The sequence below is a fragment of the Cuculus canorus genome, chromosome 5 (assembly GCF_017976375.1).
Source record: "Cuculus canorus isolate bCucCan1 chromosome 5, bCucCan1.pri, whole genome shotgun sequence".
Classification (NCBI taxonomy): domain Eukaryota; kingdom Metazoa; phylum Chordata; class Aves; order Cuculiformes; family Cuculidae; genus Cuculus; species Cuculus canorus.
The window spans coordinates 53,420,157-53,443,611 of record NC_071405.1 but is presented as its reverse complement, the minus strand read 5'-3'; the positions used below and the strand labels follow the sequence as shown (position 1 = coordinate 53,443,611).

At 40.4% G+C, this 23,455-nt stretch overlaps 1 protein-coding gene across 9 annotated transcripts in view; it reads left to right on the top strand.

The window, feature by feature from the left end:
- Positions 1-23,455, top strand: part of LOC104067363 (cytosolic phospholipase A2 epsilon-like) — a 47,297-nt gene that overhangs the window by 4,309 nt on the left and 19,533 nt on the right. For 6 of the 9 annotated variants that reach the window (XR_008449938.1, XR_008449936.1, XR_008449940.1 and 3 more), the window contains exons 1-8: positions 1,660-1,772; positions 2,122-2,208; positions 12,530-12,605; positions 19,988-20,124; positions 20,965-21,093; positions 21,773-21,813; positions 22,347-22,389; positions 22,809-22,872. Coding sequence is in view for 4 of the 9 variants with exons in the window: in XM_054066792.1 (XP_053922767.1) it covers positions 1,662-1,772; positions 2,122-2,208; positions 12,530-12,605; positions 19,988-20,124; positions 20,965-21,093; positions 21,773-21,813; positions 22,347-22,389; positions 22,809-22,872 (688 nt within the window). In the remaining 5 variants the exon portion in view is untranslated. Of the gene's footprint in view, positions 1-1,659; positions 1,773-2,121; positions 2,209-12,529; positions 12,606-13,220; positions 13,282-19,987; positions 20,125-20,964; positions 21,094-21,772; positions 21,814-22,346; positions 22,390-22,808; positions 22,873-23,455 lie in introns of those variants that run through there. The other 3 variants (XM_054066793.1, XM_054066795.1, XM_054066794.1) reach the window with 3 other exon arrangements.

Here is a 23,455-nt window from a genome sequence, read left to right as displayed (position 1 = left end):
CGTACGTGTGCTTTTGTGTTTACAGTTACTTTTCTCTAAACTGTTCCTGGTCACCATGTTTACAGGAAAAAAAAGGCAGGTGCTCATTTTAAGACAAATAGTGGGAGAGGCTTGTGGCAATCCTTTGCCCATTGGTGTAATTTATCTAATTCTGGTTTCAATGAAGCAGTTCCAATTCCTTCAAAAATTTTCAGTATGATGAAAGTGAGAAAGGAATTTCACAGCAAACCTTTGCCTTGCACGATGTGATAAAATCAATGTGCTTAAAAAAAAAAAAAAAAAAGAAAATGTAGGCTTAAAACTAAACCTAAGGAATCAGTCTTTTGCAAGGATGTAGTATTGCAAGTAAGATGATCAAACCATCTTAACTTGTTCTCCTTGTAACACTAGCTTTTCATATTGGTTCCTCTGTGCCTATAAGAAAAGTATGCAACAAAACTGCTGCAAGTGATTGTCTGTGTCTAGTTTCTGTCAGTCAAGGTCCTTGTACAACAGTCATCGCCACAGTCACGATGGCTGTGGTTTCGTACTTATACAGGTTTCTAGTAGGAAGCATTATGCTTTGTCATCCTATTAATCTCCAGTCCTTTCATAAGCATTACTTTTAATCAGTTGAGAGGACTTTCAATACGTGTGCTTCAATATGTGTGCTTAATAACGCTTGCATAATCAATTAGAAAATTTAATCACTGTGCTTCCTAGAAATGTGCTGAACACATGCAGGTCCTCATTAAATAAAAAAATCCTAAAATGTACAGGATCAGTCCAATAAATTCCAATAATCTGCTAGTAATACTCAGCCAGGTAGTGATTCGAATAAAGTTGCTCAGAAAACTGAACATTTTTTGCATCAGAAAATGACAGTTCTGAACTAGGGAAAACAAACTATGAAGGATTAAAATCTCCTAAAACATGAAATTATTTTAGTTTGTTGAAATGTTTCACAATTTTTCAAGGTGAAATATTTGAATCTTATTTAAATATGTTATGCATACTGTATTAACTGTAAAGCCCAGAAATAAGTAAAGCATTTCAAAAGGAAAAGTGATACATTGTGCTTTAGGGAATCCAAGGTGTTGATTATGATGCCTTTTTTCATTTCTTTTGGAGTAGAACACTACAATAAAAGCAAACACATATACAAAAATTGTGATGCAATGGTACATTTCATGGAAAACTATTCCTTCAGAAAAATTCTTAATACTTTCACACATAAATATCTTCCTTCTAATGATCATTCTCATCTTATTTTACTTTTTACTTTTTTGTTTTACTGTGGAGGCAATAGTAGAATTCAGGATCTTTGGATGGAGTGAGTATGTAAATACGTTTATTAGGCTATTATAATCACTTTTAGATTATTTCTGTAAGAGTATCTCTCATAAACGATCTCTATCAAACCATCAAACAGGATATTGCTATTATTGCATTTCTACAAGTGCCCAAGTGTTCCAGGTGGGAACGATTTGGTCTCTCAGCATGCTTCGGTCATTTGCAAACTTGCAGATACGAATATTCAGACCTTACAACAGATTTGTTCTTTGGACATGTGATGTGGGAGGGAAGTTTTCCTGTTTCAGAAATCATGGAGGGGTGGAGCTCTGACTCAGTATAATAAAACACCTGTTCAGCAACTTCTGACAGTCTTCAAGGCTGTAAATATGTTTCAGGAGGCAGTGGCTAATGTGGAGCCTAACACTCAGGTGCCATTCACAGCACCTGATTTTAATACAGCAGCGATCTCAATGGCATCAACTTCTGCCTTCTCTCAGGTAAGTGGAAAACAGAGCAAGCCTGGCAGGAATATCCTAGTATTTGATTCAGATTTGTCCCCAAACTACAAACAGGTCAAGTCCACCCTTACCTGTAGGACACAAGTGTCCTAGAAATTAAGATTGTCCTTCCTTGGCTATTTACAGCTATGAGGACCTAGAGTCAGTATCTTTCTCTATAGCACAGAAACAGGCTGTCACTTTCCTGGGACATTCATGTTATCCACCTCAAACAATGAGGATGTGCTGATTGCCCATTCCATACTGTTGTTCTACATTGAGGAGTTGAAAAAAGTAGAAAAATTCCTTTTTCTCTCTTTTTATTCTCTTGTTCTCCCTCCCTCAACAGCATTCAAGCAGCAAATCAAGCCCTTTGGATAATGAAGAAAGAAAATGGATGAAGCATTGCGTAGCCCCAAGCAACATCGATGCTAAGGTACCACCTACAGCAAACTAAAAATAGGTTGGGCTAAGCCAATACTTTTTTTTGAGAAGGGTAAATATCTGCATTCCATTTTTTTAAAATTTCATATTTTTATCTATTTACAGAAAGTGTATTATTTTCGTTATCCTTGTAGGGAAATTCCTTGGGGAAAATGTTCTCCTTCTACTGCTAAAATGGGACTGACTTTATCCTTCTTTTAATGTTATCTATCCCTATTAATTTTAGTGGAGCTTTAGCCCAGCATGAATGGAGAACATTGCCTGTACTGGCAAGTCAGAGCATGTTTTCTGGCAATTGTTTAGGTTTTGGTCATTAATTCCAGTTTCCACAATAAATGCCCACTTTTTTCCCATTGCAATGCATCACAACAAAAGAACAAACCTAGCAACCTTTGCAGGGCCTGCAACAGAGATATATTTGCATAAAACACATACCAGCTGTAGTAGTGATGATTTTTGTCTCCACTCTTGGTTAGCTTAGAGCTGACCATACTTTGTGTCAAGCTGTCTCAAAATAAATGTTTGAATGGCTCGAAACATAAAGCTATCTTCCTTTTGATGATATCTTAAATGGTGTTTAATTCAAGCGTCTATAGCTCTTAGAAAACCTGTATGTCTAATTTTTCTTATTATAGCCAGAGTTCCAAATCAATAGAAAACTACAGACATTGTTGTGCTTATTTATGTCACAACCTTGTCAAACTGATTGATCCAGCTGATCTCTTGTTAGTAGCATTCCAACTAGCATTTAGCTACTAATATGTGTGCTAAAGCTCAGCAAGAGAATGTATTAAAGCAGGAAAAGAAACTATTATCGGAGTGCAATGACTCAATCTCTAGCATTTTTTTAATGATTTACTGTATTTATACTCAAGTTATGTTTTTGTTTAGAATATCCACAACTAAAAGCATCCAACTCTTCTTTGCCAAGGTAGTTACACATATATAAAGATTGATAGAATCTAGCACATGGTTTTGAATACATGTAAAGTACTGTAACAAAAATCCTGTGGCCATAAACCCATGCATATAAGTATTATAGGGTCCTTTCCGCAGCTTTAATTCATTGTTTTTGTCATGATTTCTCCTTATGATATGAACCTCTGAAATTTCTGTTTGCTATCCACAGATATTTAACAACCAACGCATTCTCAGTCACTCTTTATTTGCCTCCTGGCTTCTGAATAAATCTTGTCTCCTCTGTGATAATAGTTTGGCAGAAAACTGGCATTACAGGCACAGACTTGTGCAAGCAGGCTGGTTTCTGCCTCTTACTAACATTGGGCTTCCTGGGCAGCTTTCAGTAATTCCCTTGATTTTTTTGCAAGCCATAGCCTGCCATCTGCAACAGGAGAATAATTATTAGTAGGGAAGTGTTATAAAGGATAATATGCTCATAGCAGATCTTGAGTCCCAGAACAAGTAAAGAGATGTAAAGATTTTCTTAATGAAAATGCTCATAGATTAGCCCAAGTACTTGCTTTACTTTGAAAGGACTTTGCATAGCTGTGTGATAAACAGATTAGTTACTGGATTGGTTTAGAAAATCATGCCCAGGGCTGTGCATGGAATTTAGCTGTGTTGCCCACCTCAAATGCAAAGCAATTATGCCCCATTGCTAAATTTTCAGGAAAATGTAGTAATGTTGTGAAACCTCCTTCATATTTTAAAATGGATAGGAGAATCAAGAGAACATCTCTTTAGCTGTTTCAGGGAGTCCCAAGTTTATAGTTTGCCTTCTAGCAATTTACACATGAATACAAGATTAAACATCCTAAAGGAAGATCATAAACAGTTTTAAGTAAGATAGCCCATAATAAGAGTAGATCCAGAAAATTTATCACTAGATGTTGTTTGTTAATCATTGTCTTCTACTGAATTCTGTTATTGCCAATGATGGAAAAAAAAGGTATTTTCCTTGGCATACTATCCAATGACAAAATAGTTGTTGGCTCATCATCTGTGAATGCACTGAAAACTTACATACATTAACGCAAAGAACAAGAAACTAGGAAGTATAATCTCATCTCAAGATTAGTGGTGTTAGCATAAGGCAGGGAGGCTCATCAAAGTATTCTGCTGGACACAAAATCAGAAACCAGTGAAGACCTGGGAGAATTTTAATAAGTTTTTTTTATTTCTGCAAGTGATACACATGAAGTGATGCACATTCCTTAATGGCTTGCTGCAAAACCAGAAAAAGCTATGACATTACAAAGGTCTCTCTTACCCTTCCCTCTTAGAAAAGAAGTATCTGTGACTGAAGTGTCACACAAAGTTACCTTTCCCAGGGTTAACAGAGAGCCTTTAAGGAAGGCTGACCATCACTCTGTCATTGCAAGGATAAGTTCAGAATTTCAGGGCACACAGATTTATCTTTATTAGGGGGGGACTGCAAGAGGATTTGTTCATCTGTTTACTGTGGATTTTTAAATTTTGGTAGTACTTTCTTTACTCTAGGTATCAGGAATGCAATTTTTTGTGGTTTATGATAATTAGTCACTCATGGATAGTTTGATTGCATTACCAACTCACTGAATAAATAATTTTTTTAATGTAATAGAAATGATAATCATCAGCAGCAACACATTTGCTTTGTAGTTTATTAACATTGTTCAATGTGTTATTGCAATGAAATGATGAATAGAGGGAAAGAACTGTTGGTTGCATGACTTCCATCGATGGCACCAGGGACTTGAGCTTCACTTACAAGAATATGTTATTTTGCTCTTTGAATTTTCTGGAGTGGTTTTCATGTCTGTCTTTTGGCCATCAGAAAAGTATTATATGAAGTAATTTTTCATTAACTGTCTTCTATAAGGAGGATAAATGTAATTTTCATTTGTCTCAGAGATTTGCTCTACAGTTAATAGTCCACTTAATAGTTAGCATTTCTCTTCAAAGGCAGTGGTGTCTCAAATTATTATGAGGTTGATGATCACTGAATATGGTTCATTCTTTGGTGCCCAAAGGAGGAAATGAAAATGGTTTCTAAAACAGGTTGGTTTTTTTTCCCTGAAGGACTTTGACTTGGCTGATATGGCCATCTGAGTGTTATGCAGAGAGGAAGCAAGAGGGGTTCAGTGTACAGACCGCTTCTGAGTGCTGTGAATATCCTTTTCTAGTTGGTAAAAATTTTGGGAATATGGAGATAAACCTACCATTTTCATATTCCTTCTAATACATTGTTCTTTGCAGCAGGCTAACACCAGAAGGGATTTTGCTAAAAAATCATGCTGATCCAACGAATAGACCCGTGGAGCAAGGCTCAGGCTGAGAAAAACTCTCACAGTCCCTATTCAGAGTTCTACTCCTGGAGGAGAGAAATAATTCTTGCTTCTCATTCAATTAAATTTCTAAACTGTACTTTATGGGTGATGCGGTGCTCTGCCCTATTGTTCCCTTGGCAAGCTCGTCAGATTTAAATAAACTCCTGCTCTTTGCACAAAGCTATCTTCCTGTGGCACCAAATATCCCCATCCACCTTCTCACCATGATTCCACATGCAATTAGGTTCTTGAACGCTTGCATAATATTTGAGACTATCTAATCTGTGTAGTGTCTTACAGTTCTTCATGGAAACACTGTGTATGTTCTATTGTTTTTAGTCTTTTATTTTCCCTCCTAACAGAGCCCTCCCATACTCTAAATCTCTTATCAGTTTGTCTTAATTTGCTTTCAAAATACGAGGTTCTTGTGATACATTCATCACTTAACCTCTACTCTACCCTGCTGCAATGGCACTGAACGAGCACACTACTGGTGCTTGGTGTAAACATGTCTTTACAAAACCCACGCTTGTTTCTGTTTCTGTCATTCCACTTCTTGAAAAGTCATGGTAGTTCATCCATGTCTCTGATAATCTTGAAAAACATACGTTCCAAAATGTTCACTCAAAGACTGGTGCCATTAAGGAAGGCTAAGAGAGCACCAACACAAAATGCAATTTGTTTAACTGTTCTTTATTTCTCCTGAAATATGTCTGCTGAAGTTTTATCTCTAATTTGAGTACTATTTTTGAGAAAGGCATAGAAACAAATGGACAAATCCAATGAAAAAGAGGTTGAGGCAAGAAGACACAGAGCTATTCCTTGCTAATGAAAAAAGAGTGGTCTAACAATAATGGTTGAAACAATAGTGTGGAGCTGGCTCAGGCCAAATTCTGATAATGCTGAGATATCACCTCCACTGTTTAGAATGAACAGCCCTTTAAAATATCCTATGCCCCACATGACTTTAAGCAACAGTAATTAATATCCTATTTACTTTTGCAGTTCCCCCACCCAGAAGACAAGATCTTCTACTTCTTGTAGCCTAATAAAGAGAATTCATTTGATCAGCACTTAATAGCCCTCTTGCTGTTTTGGGTGTGCCACTTTTGTACCTCACATTAAAAACTACTAGAATTTTAACTAGTTAACTTACTGAAAACATCTTGGCGTTATGATTCCTGGTTAAAAGAGTGAGTTCATGGGCAAAGCTTTATGGTTATTTTAAGTGGTGGTTAATTTTTACTTAGAATTATAGGATCATAGAATGCTTTGAGTTGGAAGGGACTATGAAGGTCATCTAGTCCAACCCCCCTGCAGTGAGCAGGGACATCTTCAACTAGATCAGGTTGCTCAGACCCCATCCAACCTGACCTTTAACGTTTCCAGGGATGGAACATCTACCACCTCTCTGGGCAATCTGTTACTGTGTTTTACCACCCTCAGCCTGAAACATTTCTTTCTAATATCTAGGGTAAACCTCTCCTCTTTTAGTTTAAAACCATTATCCCTTGTCCTATTGCTATAGCTCTGCTAAAAGTCTTTCCCCATCTTTCTTACTAGTAACTTTTAAGGCTTGAAAGGCTGCAATACATCTCCTCAGAGTCTCTTCTTCTCCAAGCTGAACAATCACAACTCTTTCAGCCTCTCTTCATAGGGAAGGTCTTCAAGGCCTTTGATCATTTTGGTGGCCCTTCTGTGGACTCACTCCAACCAGTTCATGTCTTTCCTGTGCTGAGGGCTTCAGTGCTGGATGCAGTATTCCAAGTGTGGTCTCTCCAGACCAGAGTAGAGGGGCATAATCACCTCCCTTGATCTGCTGGCCACACTTCTTTTGATGCAGCTGATTATATGGTTGGGCTGGAAATGTACATTGCCAGCTCATGTCCAGCTTCTAAACCACCAGGACCCTCAGTTCTTTCTCGACGGGGCTGCTCTCAATCTCTCCACCCCCCAGCCTGTATTGATACCAGGGGTTGCCCCAACCTAGGTGCAGGACTTTGCACTTCACCTGTTCGAACCTCAGGAGTTTTTCACAAGCCTACTTCTACAGCTTCTCAAGGTGCCTCTGGATGGCATCCCATCCCTCAGAGGTGTCAACCTCACCACTCAGCTTGGTGTCATCCACAAATTTGCTAAGGGTGCACTCGATCCTTTCATCTATGTCATTGATGAAGATATTAAACAACAGAACAGACCCCTGAGAGACACTGCTTGTCATTGATCTCCATCTGGATATTGAGCTGTTGACCATTACCCTCTGGATGCGACCATCAAACTAAATTATTGTCCACTGAATAGTCCACCTACCAAATCCATCTCTCTCCAATTTAGAGAAAGAATGTTGTGGAGTCTGTGTCAAAAGCCTTAGAGAAGTCCAGATAGATGATATCTGTGGATCTTCTCTTGTTCATTGATGTAGTCGCTCCCTCATAGAAGGCCATTGGGTTGGTGAGGCAGGACTTGTCCTTTGTGAAGCCATGCTGGCTGTCTTGAATCACCTCCCTCTCCTCCATGTGCCTTAGCATAACTTCCAGGATGATCTGTTCCATGATCCTGCCAGGCACTGAAGTGGAACTGACAGGTCCATAGTTCCCAGGGTCCTCCTTTCTACTCTTTTTTAAAATGGGTGTGATGTTTCCCTTTTTCTGGTCACCAAGAACTTAGCCTGACTGCCAAGACTTTTCAAATATCATGGAGAGTGACTTGGCAACCACATCAGCCAATTCCTTCAGGTATCTGTGATACATCTCACCCGGTCCCAGTTAACATGCCTTTAGATTACCCAGTGTTTTCTCAAAAACTCATTCTTGTCATTTCATTGAACAGCATAATAGCTTGACAATAACTGCATTTTTTTGGTAAATTACTTTTATGAGTTTTATGTCTTTCATCCTCATAGTGGTTGAAATTATTTGGGACTTTAAGCTAAATTTTGTCATGATGGACACCCCATGGTCCAGTGCTTTGCACACCTAAGATGTTGTACTGTTCTATCTCACTGATTTCATAGAATCATAAAATCATAGAATCATGGAATAGTTAGTGTTGGAAGGGACCTTAAAGATCATCCAGTTCCAATCCCCTGCCACAGGCAGGGACACCTCTCTAAATTAGGCTGCCCAAGGCCCATCCAACCTGGCCTCGAACACCTCCAGGGATGAGGCAGCCACAATTTCCTTGGGCAACCTGTGCCAATGCCTCACCACTCTCATAGTGAAGAAATTCTTCCTAATGTCCAGTCTAAATCTGCCCCTCTCCAGTTTATACCCATTCCCCCTTGGCCTATCCCCACAATTCTTGGGGATACAATTCTATGAGTACCCCCTCTTCAGCTTTCCTGTAGGCCCCCTTCAGGCGCTAGAAGGTCGCTATAAAATCTCCTCTGAGCCTTCTCTTCTCCAGGCTGAACAACCCCAACTCTCTCAGCCTGTCCTCATAGGGAAGGTGCTCCAGCCCTCCGATCATCTTTGTACCCCTCCTCTGGAGCCGTTCCAACAGCTCCATATCCTTCTTATCTTGAGGATTCCAGAACTGGGTGCAGTATTCCAGATGAAGTCTCACAAGAGAGGAATAGAGGGGCAGAATCACTTCCCTTGCCCTGCTGGCCATGCTTCTTTTGAAGCAGCCCAGGATATGGCTGGCCTTCTCGTGTCAAGCTTCTCATCCACCAACACCTGCAAATCCTTCTCTGCAGGGCTGCTCTCAATCACATCATGCCCCGTCGTGTACTGAAAACGGGGATTGCCCTGACCCAGGTGCAGGACCTTACACTTGGCCTTGTTGAACCTCATGAGGTTCCCACAGGCCCACTTCTCCAGCCTGTCCAGGTCCCTCTGGATGACATGCGCCTTTCAGGTGTGGCAGCTACACCACTCAGCTTGGTGTCATCTGCAAACTTGCTGAGAGCGCACTCAACCTTGCTGTCAAAAACATTGATAAAGATATTGAACAGCACCGGTCCCAGTACGGACCCCTGAGGGACACCGCTTGTCACGGATCTCCATCTGGACTTTGAGCCATTGACCACTACTCTTTGAATACGACCATCCAACCAATTTCTTATCCACCTTACTGTCCACCCATCAAATCCATATCTCCCCAATTTAGAGAGAAGAATGTTGTGGGGGACTGTGCCAAAAGCTTTACAGAAGTCTAGATAGATTGCATGTGTTGGTTTACCCATGTCCAGTGCTGTGGTTACCCCACCATAGAAAGCCACGAAGTCGGTCATACAGTATTTGCCCCTAGTGAAGCCGTGTTGGCTGCCATTAATCACCTTCCTGTCCTCCATGTGGTTTAGCATGTCTCCTAGGAGGATCTAGTCCATGATCTTCCCAGGCACAGAGGTGAGGCTGACAGATTGGTAGTTCTCAGGGTCATCTTTTCTACCTTTTTCAAACATGGGCACCATGTTACCCTTCTTCCAGCCACCAGGGACTTCTTCAGACTGCCATGACTTTTCAGATATCATGGAGGGTGGCTTGGCAACCACATCTGTCAATTCCCTCAGGACTCTGGGATGCATCTCATCAAGTCCTATGGACTTATATATGTTCAGGTTCCTCAGGTGTTCATGAATATGATCTTCCCTACTGTGGGAGGGAGTATACACCCCTGGTCACCATCTTGCTGTCCCATGACCCAGGAGGGGTGAAGAGAGCAGTTATCAGTGAAGACTGAGGCAAAAAAGTTGTTAAGTACCTCAGCCTTTTCCTCATCTGTTGATACACGATCCCCATTTCCAGTCATCAGTGGAAGTACGTTCTCTTTGACCTTCCTCTTTTGATTGATGTACCTGTAAAAGCCTTTCTTGTTAGTCTTCAATTCCCTTGCCAAGTTCAGCTTCAGCTGTGCCTTGGCCTTCCTGACTTCATCCCTACACAACCAGGCAGTGTCTCTATACACGTCCCAGGTTCCCTATCCCTGTTTACACTGCCTGTGCAGTTCCCTCTTCTTTTTTAGTTTAACCAGCAGGTCTCGACTCAGCCATGCCGGTCTCTTCCGCTTCCTGCATGATTTTCCACAGACAGGGACTGAGCGTTCTTGCTCTTTGTGGAAAGCTTCCTTAAATATTTTCCAGCTCTGTTCCGCTTCCTTGTCTCGGAGGACCAAGATTTCTTCTACTTTGACCTTTTTAGCAGTCTTTGACTTTTATCACAGTAGCTGTGATGAAGTGCTTTCTTTTATTCTACTTGAGAGTTTCTCCCCACTACTTTAATTGCAGTTTCTTAGAAAATAGATCTCCTAATTACTTCCTCATCTTCAACCAACAGTCCTTCGTTTTCATTTCAGATAATCTTTTCAGATTTTTGGTCATCTGCTTTCACAACAACTTCGTATTTTGGCTGCTTTTGGTTGCTGTTGCTTCATGAAGTGCCTTTATGAAGAATTACAGATTTATTTGCTTTCTGCCATTATCTGAATTCCTCCTTGATTTCTTCTTGAATATTAGTGACTACCGTCAGGCTTCCATGTCACTGAAGTGGCCACCTATTGCTTGACTATGATACATATTGTACCTTCAGTATTATTTGGCTGAATATCCTTCTGCGAGTCGAGCATCATTACAATTACTTTTGTAATTACTGCCACAGACCCTTGCTATTAGAACTGCAAGCTAATACTTCCCTAGTCCCAAATATACTTCATTTTAATGTTATAACATTTCGGGGGTTTTGATGCTTTACTCAGAATTCCTTAAAAAATATTATTATTCCCTAAATGGACTCTCTGAAGGTCACTTTTTAATATATATGTTATACTATTTATATCTTCCCCTTTTACTGGAGATAGCCAATTCAAAATCTGCTGATGACATCTTTGTATGCAGTCAGACCTCAGTGTCTGTCAGACTTTGAAAGGGTATTTTCTTTCCTGTGCAGATCCTTGTCCTCTGGCATTCACTGAAGTTTTACTGTGTTACCCCACCTATCTAATGAGACCTGTTTCTTAGTATAATCATACATCAGCTTGGAATTTATTATTCAATAGTCTGAAATTTCTGAAATTCCTCCTTTTCTTCTGCTTTTGTTCCTAAACTAAGAACTACTACTACTAAGGTAGTTCTACTACTAAGGTAGACGTGATCAGTGCTGATTCACTATTTCATTCAATCTCTTGTGTACAACCATGGTGAAACTCTTTCCTCCCTATAAACTTCAGCTACTTTGCTGAATTTTCCACAACTGTTCCCACAGTCAGAGAATCCAGACAGACATCTGTGATGCTGACATAGTAAGATTTGCTGTTTTGCTGCATTTTTTGGCTGATATCCTGGTTGCTGTAGCTACTGCTGATGGACATGGTCTCTGAAAATGTAAAATTCCTAAAGTACATGTGATTGGCAGAGTTTTTACAGGCCCAGTTGGCCAGGCCTGTCATCTTCAACAAGGAGCTGGAATTGGCCTTCTTTGAGACAGATTGTATTCAAAACCATTTACTTTGTTATACTGCTCTGGATCTATCAATCGGACATAGACTGCATTTGGTTAGGCAAGAAAGCTAGGAGTGTTTGTACAAAGCTGTGTATTGCTCTGGTGGCCTGAGACATTGCCTAAGGTGCTAAATTGTAATCCTTAGGCACCTCTCCATCATGACAATTATTCTTTTAAAAACAAGTGAGAAAACGTAAAATGATTCCTCTTTTTTTTAATACATTTTTTTTTTTCCAACCAACCTGGAACATTTCTGATTTGTGATTCACCGAATTTTGTGTTGTTGCATCAGATGCTGATGATCATGTGTATGATTTAATGTAGCTGTCTAACTGAATTTTCTCAGCTTATTCATCTCCTGTCTCCGCTTTCCTATTCATTCTCTCCTTCCATACTTTCTCTTTGCATGCGTAGGTGAATGCAGACTTTAGAGGCTGATGGAGTTCAAGGTGAAAGTGCATTTTGTTGCCTATTGTATTTTTGTTGTGAAGCCAGTTGGAAAAGATGGCTTCAGCAGAACTTGGGTTCCTTTCAGTGTTTGGGGTACCTGTATTTATAATAATGACAACCAAACTTTAAAGCACATCTCCTTTGTTATTTTTTTCAGCAGGAAGAAATGTCACCTTACTCCCTGCTCACTGTAAGAATCATAAAGTTAAGAAATGCTCATCAGGCAGATTTTTGTAAGTACTAGATTTTCTTTCTGATGTTACACAGTTTTGAAATTACTGGATCAGCCCCTGCTTGTGCTAGCCGCTGCACAAATGCAAAACACAGAAAGCATACCAGCTAAGAAATCAAATCAAAGCCATTTTCTTCCACGGAATATCTTTTTACCATTTCAGAGGTCTTTTGTTATTTGCATTTTGGAGGGTTTTTTTAATAATTCAGAAACAGGTCAGTGCCAGGTGGGCATTGACTAGATGAGCAATTAGACAGCAAAGCATAGACAACCTGGCTGTTTCAGAAGTGTGTAAATGCCCTAAAATCACTTTTAATACCCAGGTGTTTATGTCCCATGTCTATAACAAACACATAGAATACAGGTCTGAAATGTTTATACATCAATCACTCTTAATTCTTTGCTCTTAAGAGCCCTGCTCAGTGAGGTGTACAGTGTACATGTCCTGAGCAGTCACATTGTTATGGATGTTTCTGACTCTTGCCTCTACTGAAATACGTATGTGTAACAGAAATCTTTTGGGGACTTCAGTATGTGTTACATTATGGCTTAAATACAAAGTGTTCTGAAAATGTGTGGTATTTGCCAGCCCTTACGTGGTGCTCCACTTCCACAGAGGTTTTTCTCTGGAGATTTTTCTCCTGCCATCCCCACTTTGTGCCTCATGAACTTGGCAGGTCAGTAATTACTACAGTTTTGCACATCCCTTTACTGTCTGTTCTTCCTCCTTTTTCTGTGCATTTTCTTTCCTTTTTTTGAGACATTGTGCTGACTTTCACTGACACCACAACCTCTCTGCTGCCCAACATTTCACGTGACATGTTACCTCATTCACCTGTCTTCCCACTATATAATATTTTTAGTACAGCTAGAGGATCCTCAAAGTGAAAAGACACTTACAGTTGCTTTTTGCTTAGATGAAGAGTCAGTTTTTAGCTATCATACTCCAAAATGTGGTGATTTCAGTGCAGTTACAAAAGTTACCAGAGAAAATGGCTGTATATTGTATGTCAGGGACTCTGATATTGGCTTGATACATTCCCTAAAGGTAGGAACTCAAGCAGTATCTATGACAGGCACAACTTTTCTGAAGAAAGAAGATGAGGTGCCTCATGCTGCCAGTAAATCAGCAGCTCTGCTCCAGATTACTTTGGCCTGGAAACCCTAACAGGTTTTGCTTCAGAAGACTTCTTTGGACTAGACTCCTTATTAACAGGTAGCTTCTCTTTCCACAAGAAAGCAAATTATCAGATGTACTTTGAGAAAGGTTAAGGACATGGCAGGATACCTTCTTGTTATCTCCAAGTGAGCACTTCCTGACTCCCACTGGGTTATGCAGAGACAGCAACATTTTGACCCCAAACACTACCGTTTGTTTTTGTCTTCATCTTCTGACAGAACAACATTCTACAAAGAAAATTTCTTGCCTTCTCTTTGTACTCCACTCATTTTGGTGTTTCAAGAACACGGATGTCAACTTTGTTGATTTTCCAGCCAAATGTTTTCCAACCAAGTGTTCAGTTCACATGTTCTGCAATACTGAGTTACAGAGAACACAAGAAATATTATAGGATAGCAAATAAGATCAAATTAATTTCTGTTCTTTGTCACAGCTATCAAACAGTACACATATATGCAAGACTTCACCTTCATTCCTTTGAAGTGCTGGTTTAATTGCTTTCGGTATCACCTTTGATCTAGAATGGAAATTGAATGGCAAGATAAGAATCATGATTCACCATCTTATGCAAAGGGATTACACGAAGTAAAATGCTGCTGTGTTCTCAGAAAATAGTGTTACTGTTATGAACCTGTCCTCTGTCTTGAGGACAGTGGAATTTCAGAAAAGGTCTTGCATAATGAGAGGCAGACATTAAGAAAATTCCCATTATTGTCAAAATGTACATCTCTGGACCAGGTTTCAAGATATGTGGGCTCAGTTTTAGCTCTGCCAACAGACTTGTATAAATTTAGGCAAGTCATCCAAACACTCTGTGCCTCCGTTGCCCTATCTATAAAACGTAGATAACAGATTATCTTCTCTCACATATTTTCTCTCTCTTGTCTATTTAGACAATGTGCTTATTTCGAAAGCAGTTATCTCTTATTATGTGTAGAAGAATCCTAATTTAAGATGTAAGGCAAGTCCTGGAAACAGTAAGAATTATCTTCAGATTCTTTTGTTAATTACTAGTACACAATATTTGGGGACTAGCACATGAAGAAAAACATGTCTTTTCTTTCTGCTGGTAATTGCCCAGGCGGCCAATGACTTTGTGCCTGCTTCTTAAAGATGTCATACCATAATGGAGCACTGTAAATCAGCATGCCAGTGAACAAGCAAGATAAAGAAATATTAAATAGCCCTTTGTTGACTGAGCAGCAACCTGCCTGTGCAGTTCAGTTTGTTGTAAGTGCAATTACATCAGGTCCAACTCCACTTTATATATGCTACTTTATATATACATTTTATATATTCTCCCACTGACTTTCCTCATTATTGTATGTACCTAACCTGATCATGGATATGTTTTAAATATGCACCCCAAGATCTATGGGATGTGTGTTTAGCAAGCCTGGGATAGAGTCCTAGCTTATCCTGAAATCTGCTTTTACATCTTTGCCTGTAGGCAACATATGCTGGTGGAGCTTTGCAATGATTGCACCGATCTTCAAACAAAAAAATGAAAACAAAAAGAAAGCACCCTGCTCTTCCTCAATGGATCAGTTAGCCCTTTTCATATATTTACAGTTGCTCCCTCACTTTTGCAGGCCTCTCTATATTTGGGTAATGTTCAACTCCAAAATTTGCTTCATACTTCATACAACTGGTTTCTGTCTTATCTTTTCATGCAAATGCTCTTGGCAGACCCAAGTTAATTATTTTTCACTGTATTAACTGACCTTAATGCCAATTTATAATCATGGGTCATATTCAAACATGCATTTCTGGCACTCCTTGAGCTCACTCTGGGCACTAGAGAGGTGTGTGCCTAGATAAGATCATTTACACCCATCCTGCTGCCCTGCAGGTGCTGTCATCACCAGACACCAATGCTCATTCACAATTAGGCTGGGGAGGTGGTGGACATGCTCAAAAGGAAGCAATTCAGGTGAAGCTTATGTGACTTACAGCCTGGCACGTGCTTTGCAGCGGTATTCATCTCCTCAGTCAGAGACTGCAGACAGCCTTGCATAAAAGAATGACTTTTTTTCGGTCATTGGTGTGTTCATTTGCTCCTTCTCAGCTGGAAGGTGCTGTCAGAGGCTTTTACAAAAGCTCATGTTTCCTGACTCTGTTAGTGGCATCGCTTCCCTTGCAGAATTCTCCATGTGTAGGAGCAGTGTCAGGCCAAGATGAGGTGGTAGGTTATTGATATATTGGCTCCTTTCCTCACTGCCAACACCGCCTCCAGTGACTGTGTTTTCCAAAAGGATGAGAAAGAAGCCAGTTGATGGGAGAGGAAGTACACAGTGGCTCAGGCTCTCCAGCACCTTCCAGCTGCCCTCATTAAACAAAAGAGTTATTGGGTGGCCACACAGAGCTACATCAAGTTTCCTGCCTGGCCCACCTTCACCATCATTAGTGTTTACTTACTGGTTTATGGTAGTTTCTAAAGCCCACAACCAGAGCTGACCTCCTTACCCCATTTCCTTGGACAAACAATCAGTGAGGGAATCAGTCTTGCACAAAGGCAATTGCCCTGAGGTGCCACAAGAGGAAGCAGATCTCTCCCAGGTCCTTAGGCAATATCAGTGACATAGATCTGCAGTGATGTGACCCTCCCCGCTACAGTTTAGTACAACATGAACAGGCAAATCTCTCTTGGACTCCACTGGATCCCACATAACCCTGAAGACCTGACTAAAAGGCTGTCTGTGACAGGTTGCTGTCTGAAGCCATGGCAGCCTATGGGGGTACCAGGTGATACCACATACCAAGAGCTGACCTCTGCTGCTGGAGAGCATGTTTAGACTCATTGGCACAGCAGGGGTGAAGAGGAGGGGTATCAGGTCTTGCTTGGCATACCCAGCCTCACTGACGCTGGGTGTTTGCAACACTCTACTAGGACTGCAGAGGTGAATTTGAGCTGTGTCCCAGTACAAAATTACTTGGAGTGACAGGTGATTTCCTCCTCTCTACTGGGTGTTGCCCTGCAAGTTCAAGAGACTGTAGGGAGGAGGATCCCTGTGATGCAGCCGTCAGAGCTAAGCTAGGACAAGGTGAAATCCTGGGGAGGGTTGAAATGTGACTGTGATTATAGGGTATATTTTCTAACTATATAAATCAGGTGCATGTGGAAATTGTCTCAGCTGTGGAAGGAAATCTGTTGGTCTTAGCTGTGAGGTCAGAACAATCACACTACTCCCTTTAGATTTCCCCTGTTTTCCTTTTTAATCTTTGGATTGAGACAGAGTTTACACGTTTATAAAAGAGGAGCTCAGAGCCTTTTTCTTCTCCCAGCTTATGAAATTATTTTGTGGAAGTGGTTTTTTTATCCATTTGGAAGAAATTAGTCTGTTCTGATGTAATACACCTGGAATCTGGAAATCAGAGTGGTTCTCCAAACCACAGGGAGATAACATCAGGGGTTATTTTTGCTGCAGGAAATAAATCCAAGCTAATTAGGAAGAATACAACAAGCACAGGTGATACTCATGGTTCTGCCCCAAGAATGCAAGTGGTTCTGTTGGCACAGGAGGTAAAGGTGACCCAGGATGTGAAAGCTTTGGTCTGTGGCTACAGTGGATACTGCAACCATTGAGTTTCTGCTCCAGGGAGTAAATCCTACTTTGCCACTCAACTTAAATGGCTGGACAGTGTGGAGGACTCATTCACATGGGGCTCTGTCCATTGCTGGTAAAGGACATCACTGATTAAGTACAGTAGATCTACAAGCCTTTGTTATTTCCATAAGCAAAGTACAGAGAGTAGTATGCTTACAGACAAGTGTTGCATCTGCATGCTTTAGGGCAGAGGGTTTAGTCCAAATCGACCCTCAGACATACAGCAGCCAGAGATAAGTTCTTAATATTTTTTGCATCATGCCGTGCTGGTGAGGGAAAATGTCCCCCAATCTGATGGTTGAGAAATGGGAGTGGCTCTCCTCCTTCTTTTAGGTGAAATGTAGTAAACTCAGATTCAAGGGGAAACCTGTCTGTGCAGGTGGAAAGGAATTCACTAGAAGAAATAATTTTCTTCTTGGCATTATGAAATGCAGCAGCAGGACAGATGGGATTTTACATTCATTGTTCTTACAAGACTAGCTATTTTAATACTTCAGTTTTCAGTGCTGTAATTTTCTTCTTACTTGTTGCAACAATGAATTATTTTAGCATATGATGGTTCATTTCAGAAATATATTATGGCACTGCAGTCTCACACAGCACTAGACAGCTGGCTGTGGCTCTACACTTATGGTTCAATCCTGAAATTTTAGCCTATCTTTAGCTTGAAGACAGAGATGAGAAATAGTCCCACCAACACAGAAATGCAATTGAATCAGAAGTTAAAAATTGGGAAAGGCTATCAGAGTCACTTAGTGCTGAATTCCAAAGAGTCTGAGTTCAGATGTCTCAGTGTCACCATGGGGTGACATTATGTCATCAGGGAATGAAGTTGCAAAATGTGCACCAAGGTAAGGACCTGGCATGCCATGAAATTGCTAATGATGCTTAGCCATTTCATTAAAGTTAGAGCATGAAGAAAATGCAAATGTTTTTGTATTTTTGTTTTTGTATTTTTGTTTTTTGTATTTTTGTTTTTGTATTTTTGTTTTTGTATTAGCTCCCAGGTGGCACTGAATAAACTGCAAGATTTTCAGTAGCATTTTTGTACAATTTCTTTCACCCAAAAAAGCTGGTTAGTCATTTCACATGCTCCTAGGTATTGAGATTATCATAGTCTTCCTAGTAGTCAGAGCACATGTAATTATTCTGTAATTTTTTATTTCTCCCACTGTTTACCTCACAGTTTAGCCTGGCTTCAAGTGAACTGCCACTTCCACAGAAATACATAAGCCCAGTTGGAGTCACAGCATGGGGAATGGCTGATAAATGTATGATTCACAGAGAATATGGAAAAATCACAGGAATTTTATGGGAAACAATAACCTCTTCCCATCAGCAGGGACTGTAGATGAGTTGTGGTAAAAATACGTATGGCATAGTTCCCTTCGTCCACAAGAAAACTTGTTTTTCCTAATGGTTTCATCTCACCTCATCTTCAAGGTCAAATTTGCACTCAGTAGTTACTAATAACTATGTGTAATTTGTTTGTGACCAACTAGCCTTGATATGCAGAATCACACAGAGTAGCTGAGATATGAGGGCATCCCTGGAGATCGCATAGTCCAGGCTACTGCTCAAAGCAGTCAGCTATAGCAGGTTGCTGAAAGCCACATCCAGTTGAGTATTGAACATTTCCAGGGAAAAAGGCTTCACAATTTCTCCGAGCAACCGGTCCAAATGTTTGACCTCCCTCAGGGTGAAAGTTTTTTCTTAAGTCTAAATCGGATTTCCTGTATTTTAGTTTGTGTCTTATAGCTTCTTACCTTTCATTGGACACCACTGAGAAGAGTCTGGCTCTGCCTGCTTTACCCCCTGCCCACCCCTCTCCCCAACCAGGTATTTACACGCATTGATAAGATTCCCCCTGAGCTTTCTCTGCTCCAGGCTGAAGAGTTCTGCTCTCTCAGCCTCTCGCCATATAGCAGATATCCCCCTATCTTTTTTGTGGACTTTTTCTAGACTCACTCCAGTACTTCTTTACCTCTCCTGTACTTGGGAACCCAGAAACGTGGCCTTGCCAGTAGAGAGGAAAGATCACTCTCCACCTGCTGGCAATACGCCTCCTAATGCAGCACAGGAGGCTATGGCCTTGCTTGCCACAAGGGAACATTGCTGACTCGTGTTCAACCTGGCATCCGCCAGAAGTCAAGGTCCTCTGCAGCTCTTCGTCTGCAGAGCTGCTTTCAAGCTGGCAAGGCCCCAGCCTGTCTGGTGCATAGGGTTATTCTTCCTCACTTGCAGGATTTGCATTTTCCTTGCTGAGCTTCATGAAGCTCATGTTGGCCCAGTTCTCCACACTCTCCTAGTCCCTCTGAATGGCAGTGCAGCCATCTGATTTGTCAACCACTCCTCCTAGTTTTGTATCACCTGCAAACTTGCTGAAGCTGTACTCTGTCCTTATTAAACGTAGTGTTGCTATGAACAACAAATTCATTTTATGCAGCTGCGTGATTTCTATCTTCCTGGTTTGCCGATGTACACTGGAAAGAAACGGCCATCTCCTACCCATGATCAAGCTACAGAGTATTTCAATGCCTCTACTTCTTGTATTGTGCTTCCACTGCCAGATAACTTGTGCCTATGTTTCTATAGTAAGCCAATCTGACTGCTACGTGAGCCTTTGGTTGCCAACTGCTTCAGATGAAAAATTCCACACCAAAACCATCAAAAACTGTAGAAATCCTGTATGGAATGAAACTTTCTACTTCCGGATACAGAGACAAGTCAAGGTACACAAACCAAAAGACCCTCTTCTTCATTTCATCTCATCTTTATGCAGCTTTTTTCAGTTTAGCCCAAAGCAGGATGTCATGTCTTCTAGTGCCTTTCAGAGGAATTTAAGATTCCCCTAGCAAGCTGGAGCAAAACAATTTTGGCTTTTTCTGGAATCCACTTTCCCCCTAACAGACAGTTATTATTTACATATCAGTGATTACTGGTGGAGCCTGATCTCCTTGGAGAAGGCTGATAGGACCAATGATGAAGTGACAACGTAGAGAAACTATGAAATGAAAACATAAAGCAACACGGTAACAGAAAAGCACATCTTCCCTTGAAAGGACATGAAATAATGGCATATCAGTGCCAGGAAGCTGCTAAATTCTAGTTTAATTAAGATCTTCACTCAGTTTGCTGCTGGTCAGTACCCTACACTCAAGTACCTATGAACAAGTGACTGAAAGTGGGAAGTGCAAGGACATAGAAAAGTGGTTATTGATATGAAGTGACCTCTGTTGCCCCTGTTGATAAAAGGCAACAAAGGACTTCTAGCTACCTATGTTCCTTCCTAAAAGCCTGAAATTTTTTGTGAGAGCTATTAATTAAAAGCATGAAAGATGACACAAGGGAAATCTCAGTTTGGCCTTAATGAGAAAGACTAGAAGCTATTTCTTATGGAGGAGATTATACTAATTTTCTTACTCTACCTTTTGACACTTCGTCAAAAGTATTATTTATCAATACTTTACTATTTCCTTCTGTACGGCAAGCACTGAAGCTGGAAGAGCTGCAGAATGACATACTTCTGGAGTACATGCTAATGAATTGGACATTTTTCATTTTTTTCTCAGAATGTTCTGGAAATTACTGTTTCTGATGATGATATAATTCATGATGACGACCATGCAATTGTGCTTTTTGATATAGCTAAAATTCCCCTTGGGGAAAGAGTATTTATGACATTCCCACTAAATCCACAGGTAAGAGCTTGGTTAGATGTTTAGTATGTCTTGATGTCCACTCTCTTCCCTCTGATTAATTAGATGTGCTGTCTTCTTCTGTCTTTTACCACCAAGACCAGCTTGGTGGTAAAAATGTAACAAAATTTATTAAAATCTTGGCAACTGCACACCAGTAACAAAATAGACAGCCTTCTCAAATTCCTGTTGGTTTCCTCTGGCACATTTATGGCCAAATTCCCAAGCCCCAGGGTAGATGGATTTTTAGGGGAACTTTGTACTTCTAGTAACCTGACAGAAAATGTCAGAGTTTACCTAATGCTCTCTGAGGTTAGAAAAATAAAAACAATACAAGGACAGGGAAACAGCATGTTTCCATAATACTTTATTAAACACTAACTCTTAGCATATCGTATTCAGCACATGGAAGCTGACAGGGATGAAAATATCAAAAATAAAAGTTTACTAGGGAGACTTGTAAGCATCAAACACTCTTTATTCTTCTAGCATAATTGAGATCTTTTCCTTGTGGAAGAAAAAGCTGCTTCTGTCCTCTAATGCTGACAACAGCAAGCACAAAACAGAATATTGTTACTTATTAAAGCATAAAGGAAACCCTGTTTGCAAAAATGAAGGTCACTTTGCAAACCTCTGCACATGCTAGTTGCAACTGCTTCATTTCTTTTTCTTTCATTTTCAGAAAACGGAGGAGCTGGAGGCTGAGTTTTTTTTGGAAAGCATGTGAGTAAACCCCTTTAAAAAACCTCCAGCAGCACCCTGGGGTGGTGCATCAGTGCAGGGAAACCTTCTGTACATCCAGTACCATCTTAGTAACCAGATTCATCCTTTTTTCAGACTTAATGTGTACATCACCAAATCGTCATAAGAAAGAAAATGCCATGACTCTCTCTTATATATTATTTTCATAATTCAGATTTGATTTTCTGGGGCTGGTAAACCCCACTGCAGTGAGTCAATAAATTTTCTGGAAAGGATTCTCTGGGCAGTTCGTAGCTGAGGATAATGTTGCTACGCAGTCTGCAACATACACATGCTATTAAGGCTGTTACAAGCACTTTTCATGTGCTTTATTGTAATCAAATTTTTTTTGATAGGTAGTTATGTAGCATCTAGTGAAAAATAAGCATATGCCTACAAACAGTAGGAAGGAGTAAATCAAAAACCAAAAAAGGGAGAGAAAAATGTGTCCCGCTCAGGATAGTATCCAGCTTATCTTGTTTATAAAATATGTATTTTTTGTTCTTGTTTTCTAGCCAGGATCCTCCTGAAACCATCATCACAAACGGGGCAATCGTGGTAAAGTATTTGCTTTGTTTTCTTGTGTTCTTTCCCACATCATTCCTTACTTTAGCTGACTGCGATGGCAGTGAGGGAAACATTTTGAGTCTTCATTCTGAAGTGATACTTCTTCCTCTTACCAGCTTTATCATTGAGGAGGCCAGCATGATCTTAGAGGAACCTTCAGACTGCTACCATTTTCCCTTGTTTTGTCTGCTTCCATAGAAAATTACAATGTGTTTAGCATAACACCATCTTCCCAGTGACAATGAAGCTAATTCTCATGTTCACTGGGTCTGGCAGAAGCCTCTAACACGGTGGCCCCCACATTCAAGCAATGACTCTTCATACTATAATCCTTTCAATATCTGCCAGCGCTGGTGGCGAGATGGCTAGATGAGTAATCTAATTCTCTGTTACCACCAAATCTATTCTAGTGTCGTGAAGTAGCCTGCTTGGAAGTTTACTTGGACAGCAGGATGAAAAAGAGGAATTTTTCAGGTAAACTTATTAATTCTTTAACTGAATATTAATGATTTTACCCTAGCAATGCCTAGAAATTGCATCATCCAAATACAAAGGCTTTAATTGACCACATCTAAGGTGATCTGTAAAAACTTTACAGTAGGGAACACCATTCATTCTGCAACAGGTTTAGGTTCAGGGTTCTGACTTCATGGGGAGCCTTGTGCCATACTAGAAACAATATCAGATGCTTGTAAAGAATGTATCTAAGCCCCAAGCTGAGATCCTGAAAACCTTTGCTGTAGTACTGCTAAACTCTGAAGAAGCTTACTTCCTTAGGCCTGAGAGTCCATGGCGATCTTGGATAGCTGGGCTTCTGCATACATACAGAAACAACTCGTTTTATGCAGGGGTTAGCGGCTAAGCTCAGCAGCTGGCTCATAGAATCATAGAATCACTAGGTTGGAAGGGACCCACTGGGTCATCGAGTCCAACCATTCCTAACACCCCCTAAACCATACCCTTCAGCACCTCGTCCACATGCCTGACCCTGATCAAGATCCAGAATCTACAAGTTCCTCTGCCTACATCTACTGAGGGGCTGGAGCTGGTAGGCAAT